A 20334-nucleotide genomic window follows, 5' to 3' on the forward strand; every position below is an offset into this window, starting at 1 on the left:
AGAGTTGAAAGTTTAAACAATTCAATTTTGCAGATCTTGTTTGCAAAATTCCTTTATTCCCTTCTCCACCTTCTTAGCTCAGAGCTGGCGCAAAACTGGTGCAGATCTCTAATTTCTAGATCTGTAGATCTGTGAACTTTCTTTACATTTACGCATGATTAATGTTGCAACATGATCTTTGGAAACAGTACTTCAATATAAATAGGCTGAGGTGGTTTAATTTCCTACATCCTGAAGCAAAGCACCAGCATGAGTATACGGTGGGCTCCATTTGCTGTTTGGTTTCCCACCTTATTGTGCATAGATAGTTGAGCTTTGAGCTCACCCCTACAAGACAACAATACTGTTTTAATACTAGCCTCTGCAAAACTGAATGTCTAAAGATTGCATTTTCATTACTTCAGTCAAAGTCAGTAAAACAACCACAGACAAGGTAAAGAATATTTGTAAATATCCTGACCTCTCCCTATAAAGCTGATTTTATGTACAATGTAAAAAAAAATGTGACAACAAATCTTATCCTCCTACGCCATCTAAACTTGAGAGCTTGGCTGAAAACTGTGCAAAACTTTATGCAAACTTGCTTCCTCTTTTAACCAGGGTCTGCCTTCACTCTGAGAAATACGGTTCTTTGTTCCCTTTTCTTTTAAAGCAATCTCATTTACTTCTTTAGCAGCGCATCAAACCAGTCCCACATCCAGTACATCGTCAATTGCTTGGTGCTGTTCTTACAGGAAAAACATTTATTTGATCAAAGGATTGCAACAAAGATGTTGAAAGTCACTTTTCCGCTTATAACTTTACTACTAAGTAAGTAAGGTTTATTTTATTATTTCGGCAAAGTAATCATGGGGAGAAGATCAGAAGGTTTCCTCTGTGCACAATGCGCAACAAAATTCTAAACTTTCTTAACAATTTCTTAACACTTGGGGGTACAGAGGAAATCTTCCCTTTCTGCTACAAAAGTAAAAGAATACTTGTCAGACACAACAAAGCACCATATAATTATACAGATTTCTTAGATTTATTTAAAGGTTGGTATTAATTATGTCACATGCAATAGGTAAACCCCATGCAATCTGGAAAATTCTTCGGTGAACTGTGTCTGTAGCAGAGAATCTAACTCAAATCCTTGGTCTTCTTGTATCAACAAATAATTGTTAAACCAGATCTTTTTTAAAAAATGTATGGCATGATTAATTATTGTAGTTTTGAATTTTTTAACAAATAAACGCAATATAAAATATCTAAACTTTTGTTTTCATTATAGTTGAAGTGAATAAAACAGAGACACAGAAAGGTAAGAAATGTTAAACGTTAATCCTTGAATGTTCTGATCTCTATTTTATGAGCAAGGCAAAAAGCATGTGATAACAAATGTTTAACTCCAGCAATTTCTGTATGGGTCTGAATCAACAAGTGAGCTGTAAAACCCATTAGTCTATCAGTGCCATTGGTATGTGAAGGGTTCCAATGGACCCCTCAATGTTCTGTGAATGTTACTATGGTCTATTAGGTACAAAAATGAGTTTAAAATGATGGGGTAGATCATGACTTTGACAGTAAGTCAATGAAAATAAAAATGGGAGAGATGTAAAGCCAGTCGCTGTGTCTCAATCTCCCATTTTACACTGTTGCACAAGGTCAAAATCTACCCCATTGTGTCCAAACAGAGCTGTGAAAATTTTAATGTGTTTGAGAATTATAATATTTGTTTAATCTGATGGCATATATTTTTGTGGGGAGACAGCCGACAGCTCACTAAAATGCTTCACCATAGATACTTTATCATTTTTGTGGTTTTCATCAACAAGAAATTAAGTGCGTGGAAACTCTCTACAAATTGTAATCATAAATATATTGTCAGATGAATTGAAACTGATAAATTGAAGCAGGTGTCAATTAATTATATATTTTCACATCAATTCAGAAAGTCCATATAGCTCACACTCCCTATGCCAACCTATGACCCACTCACCCCCATGGGCATTTATAGCCCCAATGCCAACTTAGTGTCAACCTGTGCCCCCCACCCACCATCATTTGCCCTTACCCCATCCATGCCAACTCACCTAATATCCACAATGAGCAAACCTCATTGTTGACAATGCTGACAAAATTAATGTGCCTATTGAAGACACCACTATTTTTAAAAAAAATTCTTATTGATAAAAAAGCTCAATGCATTGAAATTCCTTCAACAAATTTCTTATGAAAACAAATGTTTCTATTCTGTAACTACTTGGAGCTGTCAATCAAACTGCCAATTTAACAGGCACCCCACTGTGATAATGTCAGTTTGTAAAATCAGTCAGGCAGCACAAATCCTATAATGATAGCTCTCTGGTTTATGTCAACAGGCAGTGAAATATCAAGCACTGATTTCTCTTTAAACTCGACACTTTTTAAAATTTAAAGCCCAGCAGAGTTAAATCCCTTGACAACTTTGACAGTTCCCATTAATTTTAACAGTTCTTTAACAGCTTGGTCAATTCTTTGACAGCTTTGGCAGTTCCAATAAATTTATACACTTTTTACTCACAATTATATCTACTTTTAACAATTCCAAAGAGCACCTGACCTGTCCCAAAGGATGTCTTGTCTCTCCTAAAGGTGATCAGGTACCTTACCTCTCCAAAAAGGTACCTGGCAATCCAAACAAATCCACAACGTTCAGAACTGCTCCTACCAGGTCTAATCCACACACTTCGGGTTTCCGACACCTACCTCGCAAGTGGAGGCAGCTGCTGATTTGTACAAGCAGCTGCCTCCGGGAACCATGAATGTGCCCCCATTCCCCTTTCTCCCCCCCACCCCATGAAAATGGTAGGGGCCTAGTTTGGGGATGGGACTTCCAGATTCAGGTTTCTGCCGGCATTTTCACTCTCCATCTGTGCAGAACTGCAGGCAGAAGCCCAGCCCCCCTAACCCGGCCCATGCCATTTTTGGGGGGGCGGAGGATATGGGAGCAGGTTCTAAATAGCACATTCATGAGAAGCTCTCCTTCTGCGTAAAAATTCAGTCCTCTGTGTGGAGAATCTTCTGGCATAATCATCAGATTTCCCTTTCATCAGCTTGACTTCCTTATGTTGTGTTCTGATTTTTCACCTCTCCTCACTCACCTACCTATTTCTGATCTTGCAGCAATCTGTTCTCTCAGGCCTGACTTGGACATTGTCATTAAATCTGCTGGCAAGGGCAGCACTGTGTTTTTTGCTGAGCAGACCTTTGCTTTACAAAGGCTGAATGCCAACTTTCCGATACCTTGTCCTACTTCCCCCAAACCACAGCTTCACTATCGAATATCTATCTAGCTAACATTTTTCAGACCATCACTGACCTCATCTCACCCCACCACAGCCTCCAACCTCACAAACCCAAATCCTGTACAGCCCCACTTCTAACTCATTTCCAAGATGCACAAACAGTGCTGCACTGGTAAACCTTTGTTTCAGCCTGTGCTTATCCCACCAAACTAACTTCTTCCTATCTCGGCTCTATTTTCCCCCCTTATCCAGCCTTTTCCTGCCTAAATCCATGAGCGTTCTGGTGCCCTCCTCCACTTTAACAGTTTCCACATTTCTCTTCCTAACCATTTCCTTTTCACCATGGACACCACCACCTTCATCCCCCACAAGGTAAACCTGAGGGGCCCTCCACTTCCTCCACCTGACTGAATTTGTTCCTAGTTTAAACTTTGAGTCCTTTGACTTCACTCATTTCCTTCAAATAAAATGTGTCACTCTGGGAATCTTCATGATTTCTAGATATGCCTGCCTTTACATAGAATGTGTGGAACATGCTTTGTTCTAGTTCCACAAGGGTCCCCACCCTCACCTTTTTTTCTGGTACATTGATGACTGGTGCTGCCTCCTGCTTTCGCCCTGAACTGGAAAATTTCATCAATTTTGCTTCCAATTTCTAATTTTCCCTAACCGACACGTGGACCATCTCTGACACTTCACATCAGCACTCCTTAACAGTCCCAACACCTCACCCCCTTTTCATGCAATCACAAGAGGTGTAATGCCTGCCCTTTTATCTCCCCCCTCCTCACTGTCCATGGCCCAAACACTCCTTCAAGGTGAAGCAGCAATGTACTTGTACTTCTTTAAAGTTAGTATACTGTATTCATTGCTCAAAATGCAGTTTCCTTTACACCGAAGAGACCAAATGCAGCTTGGGTGATCGCTTTGTGGAACACCTCCACTCAGTTTGACAAGCATGACTCAGCATCTGGTTGCTTGCCATTTTAATTCATGATCTTGTTCTCACACTCATATTTCTATCCTTGGCCTACTGCAATGTTTCAGTAAAGCTCAATGCAAGTTCAAAGGGCAGCACCACATCTTCCAGTTGCGCACTTTACAGCTTCTGGACTCAACACTGAGTTCAACAATTTCAGACTATGAACTCTGTCCTCCATGCTGATTCTTATTTTTGCCATATGCTGGTTTGAATCTTGCTTTTCATGTTTTTGCTTTCAAACAAACCTGTCATTATTCTGCCATTCACACTCACTCTGGACAAATGCTTTGTTTCTTTACACCCAATACCACGCCCTTTACCTTTTGTTCCATGACGTATGTGGTTTTTTTATTTACTGAGTGTGGGCATCGCTGGCTGGGCCAGCATTTATTGCCCATCCCTAGTTGCCCTTGAGAAGGTGATGATGAGCTGACTTCTTGAAACGCTGCAGTCCATTTGGTGTAGGTACACCCACAGTGCTGTTAGGAAGGGAGCTCCAGGTTTTTGAACCAGCAACAGTGAAGGAACGGCGATATATTTCTAAGTCAAGATGGTGAGTGGCTTAGAAGGGAACTTCCAGGTGGTGGTGTTCCCATGTATCTGCTGCCCTTGTCCTTCTATATGGTAGCGGTAGTGTGTTTGGCAGGTGCTGCCTAAGGAGTTCTGGTGAGTTTCTGCAGTGCATCTTGTGGATGGTACACACTGCTGCCACTGTTCGTCTGTGATGGAGGGATTGAATGTTTGTGGAAGGGGTACCAATCAAGCAGGCTACTTTGACCTGGATGGTGTCAAGTTTCCTGAGTGTTGTAGGAGCTGCACTCATCCAGGCAGGTGGAGAGCGTTCCATCACACTCCTGACTTGTGCCTTGTAGATGGTGTACAGGCTTTGGGGAGTCTAGAGATGAGTTACTTGCCATAGGATTCCTAGCCTCTGACCTGTTCTTGTAGCCACAGTATTTATATGGCTAGTCCAGTTCAGTTTCTGGTCAATGATAATCCCCAGGATGTTGATAATGGAGGATTCAGCAATGGTAATGCTATTGAATGTCAAGAGGCGATAGTTAGATTCTATCTTGGTGATGGTCATTGCCTGGCACTTGTGAGACATGAATGTTACTTGCCACTTGTCAGCAGAAGCCTGGATATTATCCAGGTCTTGCTGCATTTGGACATGGATTGCTTCAGTATCTGAGGAGTTACGAATGGTGCTGAACACTGTGCAATCATCAGCAAACATCCCCACTTCTGACCTTATGATGGAAGGAAGGTCATTGATGAAGCAGCTGAAGATGGTTGGGCCTAGGACACTACCCTGAGGAACTCCTGCAGTGATGTCCTGGAGCTGAAATGACTGACCTCCAACAACCACAACCATCTTTCTTTGTGCTAGGTATGACTCCAACCAGCAGAGAGTTTTCCCCCTGATTCCCATTGACTCCTGTTTTGCTAGGGCGCCTTGATGCCACACATGATCGAATGCTACCTTGGTGTTAAGGACAGTCCCTCTCACCTCACTTCTGGAGTTCAGCTCTTTTGTCCATGTTTGATCTAAGTCTGTAATGAGGTCAGAACCTGAGTGGCCCTGGAAGAACCCAAAGTGAGCAGGTTATTGCTAAGCAAGTGCCGCCTGATAGCACTGTTATGACCCCTTCCATTACTTTTACTAATGATCGAGAGTATACTGATGGGTGGTAATTGGCCGGGTTGGATTTGTCCCATTTTTTGTGTACAGGACATATCTGGGCAATTTTCCATATTTCCAGGTGGATGCCAGTGTTGTAGCTGTACTGGAAGAGCTTGGTAGGGGCGCAGCAAGCTCTGGAGCACAAGTCTTCAGTACTATTGCCAGAATATTGTCAGGGTCCTTATGTCATTTAATCTCTCCCGCCTCATATCCTACACCTTCCCTTTTGTTCTTCCTGCCGATTCCCCTCTTTCAACAGCATAAAACCCATCACATTTCCATCTTCCTTCAAATCTAATGAGGAGTCATATTTGACTCAATGTTAACTCTGTTTCTGTCTTCACAGATGCTGCAAGACCTGCTGAGTATTTCCAGCACTTTGTTTTTTTTTCAGATTTCCAGCATCCACAGTATTTTACTTTTATTTTCATATTCAAAGGATTAGCCTCTGCCATCTTCAGCGTGATGCCACCTCCAAACACTTCTTCCATTCCCCTTCCCTTTCACCGTTCTGAAGGAATTGCTTTTTCCACGACACCCTAGTCCACTCCTCAAATGCAGATTCAGTAACTGCTTTGCTGAACACTTCCATTCAATCTACAAGTGTGACTCTGAGCTTCCAGTCGCCTGTCATTTTAATTCTCTGCTCTCCCTCTGACCTTGGAATCATACACTTTTTCAACAAAGTTCAATGTAAGCTTAACGAAGAGAACCTCACCTTTTAATTAGGCACCTTACAACCTATTGTCTTAACAGTGAGTTCAACAATTTCAGATCATAGCCTCTGCCTTCTGATTTTCAGCTAACAATTGTTGGTGATGATTCTACTATTCCCATTTACACCACTGTAGACTCATCTTTTGTTTCTTTGTGTCCCATTATCATTTCCTTTTGCATGGCACCATATCCCTTCAGTCATTTAAACATTCCTGCCTTCTGCCCTATCACAAACCTTGCCTTTTATACCCCTCACCACCACCCACCCCTTCTCCCACCTCTGTACTTGCTGAAAACCTGTTACATTTAAATTTTCAGTTCTGATAGAAGGTCACTAACCTGATGCGTTAACTCTGTTTCTCTCTCCAGCCGAACCTGTTGAGTTTTTCGAGCATTTTTGCTTCTTGTTTCAGATTTTCAGCATCTGCAGTATTTTGCATTTGTAAGCCTATTTAGGGGTTTGATTATTTCAGCAATGTCCAAATCTTTTGGCAGACTTATTCTAAACTACATAACCAGAAATAAACACAAATGATGTACTCTAATGATGGTTTCTGTGCAGGTACAACGGGGAAAAAGTATTGCAGAAATTGAATTTAATCTGTTTCTATTCTCTTATAGGCGTGTCTATAAACAGTGTAAAAATACATCATGATGCTAAAGATGAAAGAAATATTAAAGAGGGAAGCAAAATTACCCTGATTTGCTCTGGAAACATTGTGACACTTGCTGGTCAAACATCTCAGGTTTTGTACTTATTTTATAAGGGACAAAGCAAAGATATTCTGCTGCAAAATGTTACATCTGATGGGAAAGATTCCCAGTATATAATACAATCGGCTCGGGCATCACATTCCGGATACTATCGTTGTGTCATGGAAGCAGGAGGTGAAAGGAAAGAAAGTGAATCCATATTTCTAACAGTGCAAGGTATTGTGAAATATGGAATGTATAACAGATAACATAGAATATGAAGAAAGAACTTAGCTTCTTTTCATGACCTCAGCACTTCCCAAAACACTTGTTTTTGGAGTACTTTTTGAAGTATAGACGCCGTTGTAATATCGAAAGCAAAACTGCCAACTATTACACAGCTAAATCCCACAAACAGTAATGTGACAATGATGAATATCCGTTCTAGCTGTTGGTTGATGGGTACAGCACCAGGGAGATCTCCACAGTTCTTCTTTGACTGTGTCATGGGAAATTTTTTATATCCACTCGAGAACACAGAAAGGATCTATGTTTAACTTCTCATCCAAAAGCGCAGCACTCCCTCAGTGTTTCACTGGCTCCAGCTAGATTGCGTGTGCAAGATGCTGGAATGGGGCTTGAACCCACCAACCTCTGTCCCAGAGGCAACAGCAATAACACTGAGGCACAGCTTACACCTCTGTGACCAGTAACATGATTCCAACTGAGGTGTTCCCAATGAGTATTTTGGATTGTTACTGTTGTAGATATTATTGTTGTAAATATGTGAGATATGAGGGATGGGAGAACTCTTCTCTGCACTATATCAAATTAAATCACAAAGCAGTCATAAACAGGATTTTTATACATGCAGTGAACATCATCCCTTCAGAAACAAAGAAAGGTTAGAGTACAGAAGGGGGCCATTCAGCCTGTCGAGTCCATGCTAGTTCTCTGCAGGAACAATTTAGCTAGTCCTACTCCCCTGGGTTTCCCTGTAACTCCACAGAGTGTTTCCCTTCAGGTGCCCATTCAATTCCCTTTTGAAAGCCACGTTTAAATCTGCTTCCATCACTGTTTCAGGCAGTGCATTCCAGATTGTGACTTCTCACCGCGTGAACATTTTTTCCTCATGTCGCTTTAGGTTCTTTTGTCCATTGCTTTAAATCTGTGCCCTCTGATTCTTGACCTTTCTGCCATTGAGAACAGTTTCTCCCTATCTGCTCTGACTAGATGCCTCATGATTTGAAGAGCTCAGGAATCAGTATTTTCATTTTATACAAATTTAAGATAACATGACCCTCGTCAATATGTAAAGGAGAATAAGTGTAATTCCATTTAAATTCAATGAATTAAATAAATATGGAATAAAAAGCCAGTATCAGTCATGGTGACCATGAAAATACCAGATTGTTGCTCACTAATGTCCTTTAGGGAAGGAGGAATGTGCAGGGATGTAAGGAGAGGGTGGAGGAGAGGCAGTACATGAATTTTTCCTTAGCAGAGCCAGCATGGACATGATGGGCCAAATGGGCCTTCTTCAGCACTGTAATGATTCTATGAAATCTGCTATCTTTATCTGGTCTGGCCTACATATGACTCAAAACCCACAGCAATGTGATCGGCCCTTAAGTGCCCTCTCAAATGCACTAGGAAGCCACTTAGTTGCCTTCATGAAGGTGGCTCAACACTATTTATCCAAAGGCAATTAGCATAGGCAAAAAAATGCAGGGCTTGCCAGCAACACCCACTTCCCATGAATGAATACGAAAAAAAAACAAAGCACAGCGGTTCATTTCTAGATGAATTGAATTGAAAAGTAGAGAAAGGAATAGAATATGTTTTGGGAGTTAGATGAAGAAGGGTGGAGGAGGCTTGTGAGGAGCATAAATGCTAGAATGGATCAATTAGGCTGAATGGCCTGTAAATACTGCAAATACTATACAATACCACGTAATAGAAAAGATAAAATGGTCTTTAGATGTGCAGAATATGGACCATAAGCAAAATCTGGATTAACTGAAAATGATGTCACATGACAGAAAATGTCATAATTTCCTGTTTGTACACCTTAGGAAACTTACAGGCGCCTGTACTCACCATACATCCGATAAATGTGACAGTGGGAGATTCAACTGAGCTGCGCTGTACATCTGAAGAAATTCCTCCTCTTACATTCGTATTCTACAAATATAAAGATGGACAAAAATCATACCGCATCCATGACATAAAAAGCAATAACAATTTTTCAATGTATCAACTGAAAGTGAACGCAGCTGCAGAGAAAACCTTTGGCTGTGCTGTCCAAGGGAGTGGCCCCCTGAGTGAATCAAAGCACAGTGAAATAGTACAAATTATTGTACAAGGTAAGTTAACTCGCATCATGAAATACCTGAAGAGTTAAAAACATTGTGACTTCTATTCTTGTAATTCTATGTACTACAAAGCCCAAAATTCCACGGGGGGTTCTCCCAACCTCTGACTGTAACTCCAGGGGAAACTAGGCAAACGCCCAAAGAGTAGAAACTCAGCATAACCATATACTCTAATGTATTTAAATATTATGGCGCTAAAATTCTGCAGGTGTTCTTCCTGCTGTAATTCTTACAGGAAACTGATGGAGTCTTTAAAGAATGGCGATGTGGTGAGTGGGGATGTTAACTAGTGATTTTACAGTATTCAGTATCATTCACAACTCCTCAGATAAAGAAGCAATCATGCATGCATGTAGCAAAACCTGGGCAACATTGAGGTTTGGGCTGATAAGTGACGAGTAACATTCATGCCATGAAAATACCAGACAATGACCATCTCCAACAAGAGAGGATCTAACCATCTCCCCTTGACATTTAACGGCATTACCATTTCTTATCCCAAACTATCAACATCTTGAGAGTTACCATTAATCAGAACCTGAACTGGACCAGTCATATAAATGCTGTGCCTACAAGAGCAGGTCAGAGACAGGGAATTCTGCGACGAGTGACTCACCTCCTGACTCGCCAGAGCCTGTCCTTCATCTATAAGGCACAAGTCAGAAGTGTGATGGATAAGTGCAGCTCCCATAACACTCAGGAACCTTGACCCCATCCAGAACAAAGCAATCCACTTAATTAGCACTCATTCGCCACATTAAACATTCGTCCCCTCCAACACCAATGCACAAGATGCACTGCAGCAATTCGCTAAGGTTCCTTCAATATCACCTTCCAAACCCACCTAGAAGACAAAAGGGTAGCAGGTACATGGGGACTCCACCACCTGCAAATTTCCCTCCAAGAAACACACCATCTTGACTTGGAACTATATTGCCATTCCTTTACTGTCACTGGCTCAAAATCCTGGAACTCACTCTATAACAGCACTATCTGTGTACCTACACCAGTTGGACTCCAGCAATTCAAAAAGGCAACTCACCACCACCATCCCTTCAGGGATGGGCAATAAATGCTGACCTTATCAGCGACGCCTACGTTATTTTCATGTTAGCAAGTTGTGACAAGTGGAGTGCCACAGGGATCAGTGCTGGGACCTCAACTATTTACAATTTATATCAATGATTTGGATGAAGGGAACAAATGTATGGTTGCTAAATTTGCTGATGACACAAAGATAGGTCGGAAAGTAAGTTGTGACGAGCATACAAGGAGGCCACAAAGGGACATAGGTTGAGTGAGTGGGAAAAAATTTAGCAGATGGAGTATAAAGTGGGAAAATATGAATGTGTCCACTTTGGCAGGAAGAATAGAAAAGCAGCATATTACTTAAATGGAGACAGATTGCAGAACTCTGAGGCAAAGAGGGATCTGGGTGTCCTGCTACATGAATCAGGAAAAGTTAGTAGGCAGGTACAGCAAGTGATTAGGGAGCAAATGTAATTTGTCATTTATTGCAAGGGGAATGGAATATAAAAGTGGGGATGTTGTACAGGGTGTTGGTGTGAGACCACATTTCTTTTATTCATTCATGGGATGTGGGCGTCACTGGCTAGGCCAGCATTTATTGCCCATCCTTAATTGCCCTTGAGAAGGTGACGGTGAGCTGCCTTCTTGAACCGCTGCAGTCCATGCGGTGTAGGTACACCCACGGTGCTGTTAGGAAACGAGTTCCAGGATTTTGACCCAGTGACAGTGAAGGAATGGCGATATATTTCCCAAGTCAGTGGCTTGGAGGGGAACTTCAGGTGGTGGTGTTCCCATGTGTCTGCTGCCCTCGTCTTTCTAGGTGATAGCGGTAGTGGGTTTGGAAGGTGCTGTCTTAGGAGGCTTGGTAGAGTGCTAGACTACTGTGTACAGTTTTGGTCTCCTTATTTATGAAAGCATATAAATGCATTAGAAACAGTTCAGAGAAGGCTCACTCGACTGATACCTGGGATTGGGTGGTGGGGCTTATCTTACAAGGAAAGGATGCACAGGCTGGGTCTGTATCCATTGGAGCTTAGAAGATTGAGAGGTGACCCTATCAAAACATTATAAGATCCTTAGTGGTCTTAACAGGGTGGATGCTGAATGGATGTTTCCCCTTGTGGGAAAGACTAGAACTAGGGGACACAGATTAAAAATAAGGGGGCTCCCATTTAGGACAGAGATGAGAAGAAATGTTTTCTCTCAGAGGGTCATGAATCTTTGGAAATCTCTTCCCCAGAGAGCAGTGAAGGCAGGGTCAATGAATATTTTTCAGGCAGAGGTTGATAGATTCTTGACTGACAAGGAAGCCAAACGTTATCGGAACTAGGTGGAATGTGGAGTTGAGGCCACAATCAGATTAGCCATGAACTCATTGAATGACAGAGCAGGCTCAAAGGGCCAAATGGCCTATCCTGCTCCTAATTCGTTTGTTCGTATGTGCGTCCCATGAATTAATAAAAATATCCCGTCCTAAATAGCTCCTCAGCCCCCAGTACAAACTTCACACTCTACCCACTAATTACATCCCTCTAAGACACAACCTCAGTGTCCTTTTTGATCCCAAACTAAGTTTTCCTCCTCATAGCCACTCTATAATAAAGACCACCTACTTTCATCTTGTTTCTTCCTCTTCCTCAACCCATCTGCTACTTAAACCCTGATGCATGTTTGTGTCACCTCTAGCCTCAACTATTCCAATGCTCTTTTTTGGCTGGCCTCACATTCTCAGTAAGCTTCAGCTCAGCTAAATCTCTATCACACAATCCATCACCCTGGACTTGTTGACCTACTTTGACTTTCGGTTCCCCAACATCCATAAATTAAAATTCTCATCCTTATTTTTGAATGCCTCTAAGGCCTCACTCCTTTCCATCTCTGTAAATTCTTCAACCTTACAATTCCCTGCCCCTTCATCCCAAACTCCCCCTCACTCCGATTCTGGCATTTTATGTATTTCTCCCTTCACCCCGCCAGTAATGGCCATGCCTTCAGTTACCTAGAGTCGTCGTCCTCCTTCTTTAAGACCCTCCTTAAAACCGATCACTTTTGGTCACCTCATTATTTTGGATTGAGCCTTTGTGAACCGCGTTGAGAGTTTAAGTTGCTAAGTAAGTTGTTGCTGTTGCTGCTGCTACTGCCCTTATACATGCATTCAGATATTGAAGACCTGAATTTGTGGGTTCAGATCATTAACGTGGCCCTAACATGCTGCAGACACGATCTTGCACCTAGATTCAGGCATTTAATTACTTTTAAGGTCTTTGCTGCCAGTCCTCATAGATCCTCCTACTGCCAACGATGCCTGGTTGTCCTCCATTTGGGCATCATTCTAGTGAATATGGGGGAAAGTTGGGAGGGAAAACCTGAAATCCCAGACTAAGAATCCTATTCCTACCTTCCTCCTTGTGCTGGTATCCCTATACCCATGCACCAATTTCCTCCCAGCTAACATGTTACCACCACTCTCTCACAGGTTTTCAAGTAACAATACAGGTTAGTACTACCTAGCCACCTACACACAGTGATAAGAAATTTCAACTTTGCTTTAAAGAAAGGCATTTAAACTTGAAAGTTATTAAACATCTAACAGCACAATACATTGCAGTTTCAGCATGTTGTGTGACAGATCATTAGAATGCAGCATTGATATCAGATTATGCATATGCACAATTCAATTTCAGCCTGATGGTCAGACAGAAGTGTTGAGCAGAGGCTAAGGCTCCAAAATTGCTCTGGGATTTTCCACCATATTCTTGCTATAATCAAATGGAGTCCATTAGAAGCCTGCAGACACTCAATCATGCTAGCTCTCCAAAATTTCTAGGATTATCAAGGCAGTCTCATAAGGGGCAAAACTTCAGCCCTCCCATTATAAGGAAAATAATATTGGAGTGGGGTTTGTCCCAGATGGGAAGACACCCTGCACTGGGACTTCCCACTTCCCTAGCTCTGTCAGAATCTTGGCTAAGCACTGATGGTTGGTATGCTGAGTTAGATGAGGTGTATTGGCCTACAGATAGGCAGCAGTGAGCCCCACCATGGTGGCACACGACCAGGGTGGCAAGACTGGACAGACTTTTTTTTGGTAAAATTGAATGGAGCTCATCTCCCTTACAAAGCGGGCATAGGGAACACCACATGAGGTCTGTGGACAGTGCCTGGTCATTTTTCCCATTCAGCTACCCTCCTCCCCCAAAAGGCAGCCATGCATTAGATTTTTCAACTATATAGTGCCAGTAGCCACAGAAAGTGATGATCCTTTCCAAATTAGGTGGTCTCTCATTCACCCCATAAGCTGGCAGGGCACCAATTGATTTTCAGGGCCTTGGGGTTTCCAGATTTCTACAGGAAAAGGAAAATCAACAGCTCTCCTCAGCTGGCAAGCACTAAGAGAAAGGCACTCCAGCTATTGGCCAGGAAGTAGAATAGAATGAACTAGCAGCAAAGCAATACATTAAAATCCTCAGTAAAGAAGTTAATTTTGGAATGACATCAAGCACCTTTACCCATTGTTTACTCACTGCATCTAACTTATATTTCAGATCCATTTTCAGATCCTGTTTTTGAAATTGAACCGTCAGATGCAATATTTGAAGGAGATATTCTCACCATTAAATGCAAGGTTAATTTTATACCTTTGTTTCATGGTATACGACCTAAATTAACCATTGTGAAGGATACAACTGCAATACACATAAAATATAATGCTACCACAGTATTTTCTAAAACAGCAACTGCAGATGATGCAGGAGAATACAAGTGCATGGCACAGTGGAAGGATGTTTTGAAAATTACAGTAAGACAAGTGAATGTGACAGGTAAGACTTATATTGACTTGATTTGGAAAATACACAGCCCAAAAAAGACTCTTGTTGGCTATAAACTGAGCAATGTTGTTGATGTCAGGAATCAAAGCTGGTAGTGGAGCTAGGTTTGCTGACAATGGTGTATGTTTAGGAACATAGGACTTAGAAGGAAAGTTGGGAGGGAAAACCTAGAATCCCGGCCTAAGAATCCCATTCCTACCTTCCTCCTTGTGCTGCTACCTCTGTACCCATGCACCAATTTCTTAGAAGCAGGAGTTAGGCCATTTGGCCCTTGGAGTTTACTTGAGACTTCTCCTGGTCTCTGGATTCCTACCAAAATTACAGCAGTGTAGGAGAAGACCCAAGGAAATTCCCTCTCTTTATTTTCCTGCATGCCCAAAATATTCCTAAACATCACTTCCTATTTTGCTATAGGAATTAGAGCTCTTGAGCCTCTCAGTGTGTCTTGTTGTTACTGACAACCTCTAAATAAGATTTATAATGGGAACAAAAGCTGGAGTAAGTAGGTACAGCAGGACACAGGGCAGACTTTCCTCTTCCCAGCAACAGTGGAATGTTCAATCTACAAGCACAGTGAAGAGGAAGAAGGGCCCAGAGGCCCGTCACAATGTGAAATGGCTAGATTTTGTACCAATTCCTCGTACAACCTAGTATAAAGTGGGAAGGGCATTTCCAACTGCCAGTCTCAGTTTCCTATTCATCCAGCAATTAGGAGTCTGAAGAAACAAGGAGTTGGGACTTGTGCCAAGGCCTCCACAGACTGAAAGGTTTGCAGTGGCCCCAAGGACCGGCTTCTCAGCTGCTCAAAAATTCCTCACAAGTTAAGAAATTTTTGACTCCAGTTTAGCCACTTACCTTTAAGTGGCTGCATTCCTTTAAATTGCAGCTAATGTGTGATTTTGCCTATTAGGTTAGCTTCTTCCACAGCCAAAGCTGCACAAGCAGCTATGAATAATTATGCACATAGACTGGCCTAACTTTGCATTGGTCATGCTACCTTGGGCCAGGAAGCTGGCCCTTATAGTACTAGACAATGAGATACTTGTCTGATGGAATTTGTTTTTCTTTCATAACAGTACCAGTTTCCACACCAACTTTAATACCAACACCCACTGGTGATAATGTGGTGGAAGGTGGTATTTTGAATCTTTCGTGTGCTGTGTTGAAGGGATCTTATCCAATAACTTACAAGTTTTACAAAGCTACATCAGAAACGCCTTTACATCAAATAACGTTAAATGCTACTACAGCAGTCCATCGTATTATCTCAGTTAACAATGAAAACAATGGAAAGTATTCCTGTGAGGCATCAAATACTGCAAATCAAAAACCTCGAACAAAAAAGAGTCAATGTATTACCATAACCGTAAAAGGTAAGGTCAATGTATCTGTTTTGTCCCAATAAATTATTCTGAATGAAAATGTACAAAAAATCTTGGCACAGTTAACTGCTAATTAAACAATTGCATGGTAGTATGGAACTTGAATGTTGCTGAAAAGAGAGACATGTTGCTGAAGCTTTTCATCTTGCACTCATCAGGACAAATGCAAGAATGCCAAATTTCAAACAATCACAACTTATTTGTACTAAAGGAGAAAAGGGTGCTGATTGGTTGGCAAGTCGACTCTGATTGGCTGAGGTGTTGCCATCAAGAAAGTAACAGGAAACTAGAGTAGCTAATAGCTGCACTAACAACCAACTTAAGATAATCAGTCGAGCTTGTAACATGGTTCATTTACTCTTGCTAAAAACAACACATGGACATATGCAGGGATCTGTTCTTTGAAAGCAAAAGGAATACGTTCAAGCCTTGCACCTTTTTTGAATCACCCGGGAGCTTGGGAAGCCTATAGTTCCCCATTGCTTTCTCCATGACAACACCTCAGCCAATCAGGGTTACCTTGCCAGCCAATCAGCACCCTTTTCAACTCTTAGTTGTGAGCTGACAATAGAACAACAGTGTTACTGTTGACAGTAACTATATATTACTAATGGGCAGTAGAGAGTAATAGCAATATTTTCTCCCTCTTCCAAAACATTTTGGGGAAGGAGGAAGACCTCAACAAAGTCCAGAAAGGGAGCAACATTCACCATAAAATAGGTTTTCTTTCTCTGCTCCAATGTCACTGGCATCTGAGATGAGGTGGGACAATGACAGTGTTCCCTGTCCTCTCTAATTAGATCTTTATTTGTCCTAGAGTAGTGTTTACATGGGGACAGCTGAAGCGATGGTGCAATGCTTGAAAAAGATTCCCTGACATTCACTCAAAAGAAAATGTTGTTGTAAAGGAGGAAATTGGCTTGTCAGTGCAAAGCAGAGGCCACTGAGAAATGTCTATTTGGTAAATATTTATGGATTAGAATTTCCTGGATTGTACTTGCACAGAAATAATGCTGAAATGTATGCCAGTTTCTATGGAACAACTCAAATAAACAACAGAGAATTTCTGTGGACAAATCTCTGAAGCCACACAAACAATCGAGGAAATCTGCAGGAGTAACAATGTTTCGGTGGAAGACCAACACTAGTCAGTTACATACAAATGTAAGATTTTCCTTAGAAAATCAATCTTGCAGCAGTTAGGCCAAACATTTCCAGGAAATTCTGAGCCCAGGTATTTACATGCAAGCATTCCCATATCTAAGGCAAAATACAAATTAATAGCCCTATTTCTGATATCATTAACAATGATATCTACTATCAGCAACCATGGAGAAAATTAAAGCTGTTAGAATTCACAATGAATTAACAGGTAACTGTTGCACATTTACTGCACAGTGAGCATAATTTTTTATAATCTGTTGTTAGAATATCTATTTTGGTTTTCAAAGATAATTCAATATTCAAAGGAATTCAAATGTATAAGGAGTCTTGTATTCTACTGATTTGTCCATGAATATCATGTGCGTATGCATAATTACTAATGCTTAGTTAATAACTCTAAATTGCAAATCTTGTAATTCTAACACCACACTGCTCATTAATTCTCTAACCAATATATGTGCTAACAGAAGTCTCATCAAACAGAGTACTGTTCAACATACTTTCAAAGGTATTGGACATACTAATCCTTCCCTACCACCTTTAGTTCCCTTCCCCATAATGTCTTCATATCAACACTTACTCCCTTAATGAATGGCAGGACAGGGCATTTGGATTGTGAATTTATTCACAATTCCTGTGTTCCTGATAGAACAATGGGTACTGCATTGCCAGATGAGTGTACTATGTAAGAATAATAAATTTCCTTTAAATTAATTTGTATTCATCAATAAATCATAGCAGTCACAGAAAATTTAATTACTTTTCACCTTTGCATTCACATCAGCATCAGACTTAGCACAGTTAAAGCTTCCTTTTCCCTGTATCAACTTCTTAATTCTGAGTTCTGAACTGCAGTTCTATTGCAGCTGTGGCATATCATTTTCTAAAGAATTTATCTTTTTAGTGAAAGTGCCAAACCAGAACTAACTGATGTCAAGCTATATGCAAAGGTTTGCTGTGGACTCCTGTTTACTGAAAATAAGGCTGACATCTCAAAGTCATTTCATTTAGAGGGGTAGGTTTCTGTCTTTACTGCCTGGATTGAGGTTGAATCAGACAGTCTTTACAGAACCCACTGAACTAATGGATGGAAAATCTAACAAGTTCTGTCAAGACATGAAATTCTTCCCATCATATATATCCTTTGCACTCCACTTAGGCTATGCCCATGAGCTATACCTGCAACATTAAATCCTTTCTTTGCAGACATTGCCTGATTTGCTGAATGTTCAGCATTTCCATTCTTGTTTCAGATGTTATTCTGTTAATATTTTAATTGGAGCCTTGTTTATCTGCTAAATTTGTTCTGTAGAGGGTTGATTGAGTTCAAAGGGCTTTTTCTTTACTTGGTGGCAAATGAATTGTTTTAGTCGCTATGGATGCGTCCCTACACCTTGTGGAAATTTTGAATAGTTGTGTTTGCATATTTTTCTGTTTGACCATATACATAATTATTAATTTATTAAATTAAGTGGATCATTGTGTTGTCATTTTTGGGAAGTGCAGCCCGTATTGTCTTTTGAAATCCTATGGCTGTTTGACAACATGGCAGAAATATGAGTTATACATAATTTGATTTTGTGCTGGTTAAACTTCAAATAGTACCAGAGATGTATCTCAGAAGCCATTGGAAAGACAGATTGATAGGAGTCTTGTGGGAACTTAGGTAGTGAACTTCAGGTAAAGTTATTGTCAAAAGATTATGTCTCAAGTTCAGTTTTGTTTTCAATTTTAGCTCAGAGACACATATGTATATTAATTTCTATATTTGAAGATAAAAAGTTATATTCCTGCCATCCTGCTTTGCTAATGCTTATGTTTTTGTTATTAGTTCCTAGAATGTAAGTATTGTGTTAAATAAATAATTCCACAATCATGATATATGATAAAGGAATAATGGTACATATCTAAGTCAAGATGATGTGCACCCTGGAGGGGAATTTGTGATGGTGTTCTTATGACATTAATACTCTTATCTTTCCTAGTGGTGGGGGTTGTGCAGCTGGGAAGTAAGCTTGACAAGTTGCTGCATTGCATCCTGTAGGTAGTACATCAGTGCATCAGTAACAAAATTAGTAAATATTGAGTTTAATGAAGAGCTGAACAATTCTGTTTTGCTCTAGATAGTATTGCACTTCTTGGTGTTTTGCAGGTTGCACAAATTCAGGCAACTGGAATGTTTCCATCACACTTTTGAGCCATGTAAACCACCCATCACAAGTATGCAGCCTATTTTATCTACTCAATTAAATAGTACAAAACAGCAGCATATAAGTATTCAAATATGAATTTAAACTGGTATATCTTCTATACCGTCAGCCAGATATAAGAGGCTTTTTGAGAGATCTCAGACTAGCACAACACAGCATTCACTGTAGTTATTTTGTCCCAGAAGGAATGTATTTTTTAAATTAACCAATCAGTAGTTGAATCATCACTGAATTTTTTTTAAATAGAAAACATTACTACAATGTGCCAGGAATAACCTTCGTTGTAAGGCTGTATCATGTAACATATATAATTCGTTGACTGAAAAATACAAAAGGTACGTCGATGTATTAAACTGAGTTGGAAATTTTTCTCAACTCTTTTTTTAATAAGATGGTATTTCCAGCCATCATTGGCATTCCCTGTTAAAAAAAAATCCCTGCCCAATCAACAATGTGAGGTAAAAGGGAGGATAAATCATTTTGAAATCAGAAAGAAAAGCATTAAAGAGGTTCATCCCAAGATTCGACTGTTCCTTTTAATTTAAACCATTTCTTCCACAAGACGCCATCACATAAAGCAACTGCAAGTAACTGGTGTTATTCCTTTTTGGAATTCTAATATGCTATTAATATTTTTAACTATGATTTTCTGTGTTGTTGCTGCAATATCACTGAAATTTGCAATAAGTAACTTCTGTTACGCATTTAATCATAGCGCTTTATAAATATAGCTTCAAATCATAAAAGTAACGGAATTTAGGGTGACAAGCTCTATTTTTTATGCTAAATAAGAAGCTCTGTTTCTTATATGTATTAATGGTTTGTTGTTTATATGTTGCTTTGCACATATGTCTTCAGTGTGTTATTTCATCAGTGTCACCATTTATCTTACACGTTTAATGTGTCAAGGGTATCATCTGGTTCTATACAATCCTTTGATTCAATTTCTATAGTTATCATATGACTGAATATTATAATTGTCAAACATTTTTAGTATGATCA

General features: G+C 40.4%; 1 protein-coding gene across 1 annotated transcript in view; it reads left to right on the forward strand.

Moving 5' to 3' along the window:
* Positions 1–635: 635 nt before the first annotated feature.
* LOC144699885 (platelet endothelial cell adhesion molecule-like) overlaps positions 636–20334 on the forward strand; it is a 73712-nt gene continuing 54013 nt past the window's right edge. The window contains exons 1-6 of the mRNA XM_078571233.1: positions 636–810; positions 1271–1300; positions 7271–7579; positions 9418–9708; positions 14292–14567; positions 15653–15949. Coding sequence (XP_078427359.1) covers positions 771–810; positions 1271–1300; positions 7271–7579; positions 9418–9708; positions 14292–14567; positions 15653–15949 — 1243 coding nt within the window. The 5' untranslated portion in view covers positions 636–770. The remainder of the gene's footprint in view (positions 811–1270; positions 1301–7270; positions 7580–9417; positions 9709–14291; positions 14568–15652; positions 15950–20334) is intronic.

Source organism: Cetorhinus maximus, chromosome 24 (assembly GCF_964194155.1).
Source record: "Cetorhinus maximus chromosome 24, sCetMax3.hap1.1, whole genome shotgun sequence".
NCBI lineage: Eukaryota > Metazoa > Chordata > Chondrichthyes > Lamniformes > Cetorhinidae > Cetorhinus > Cetorhinus maximus.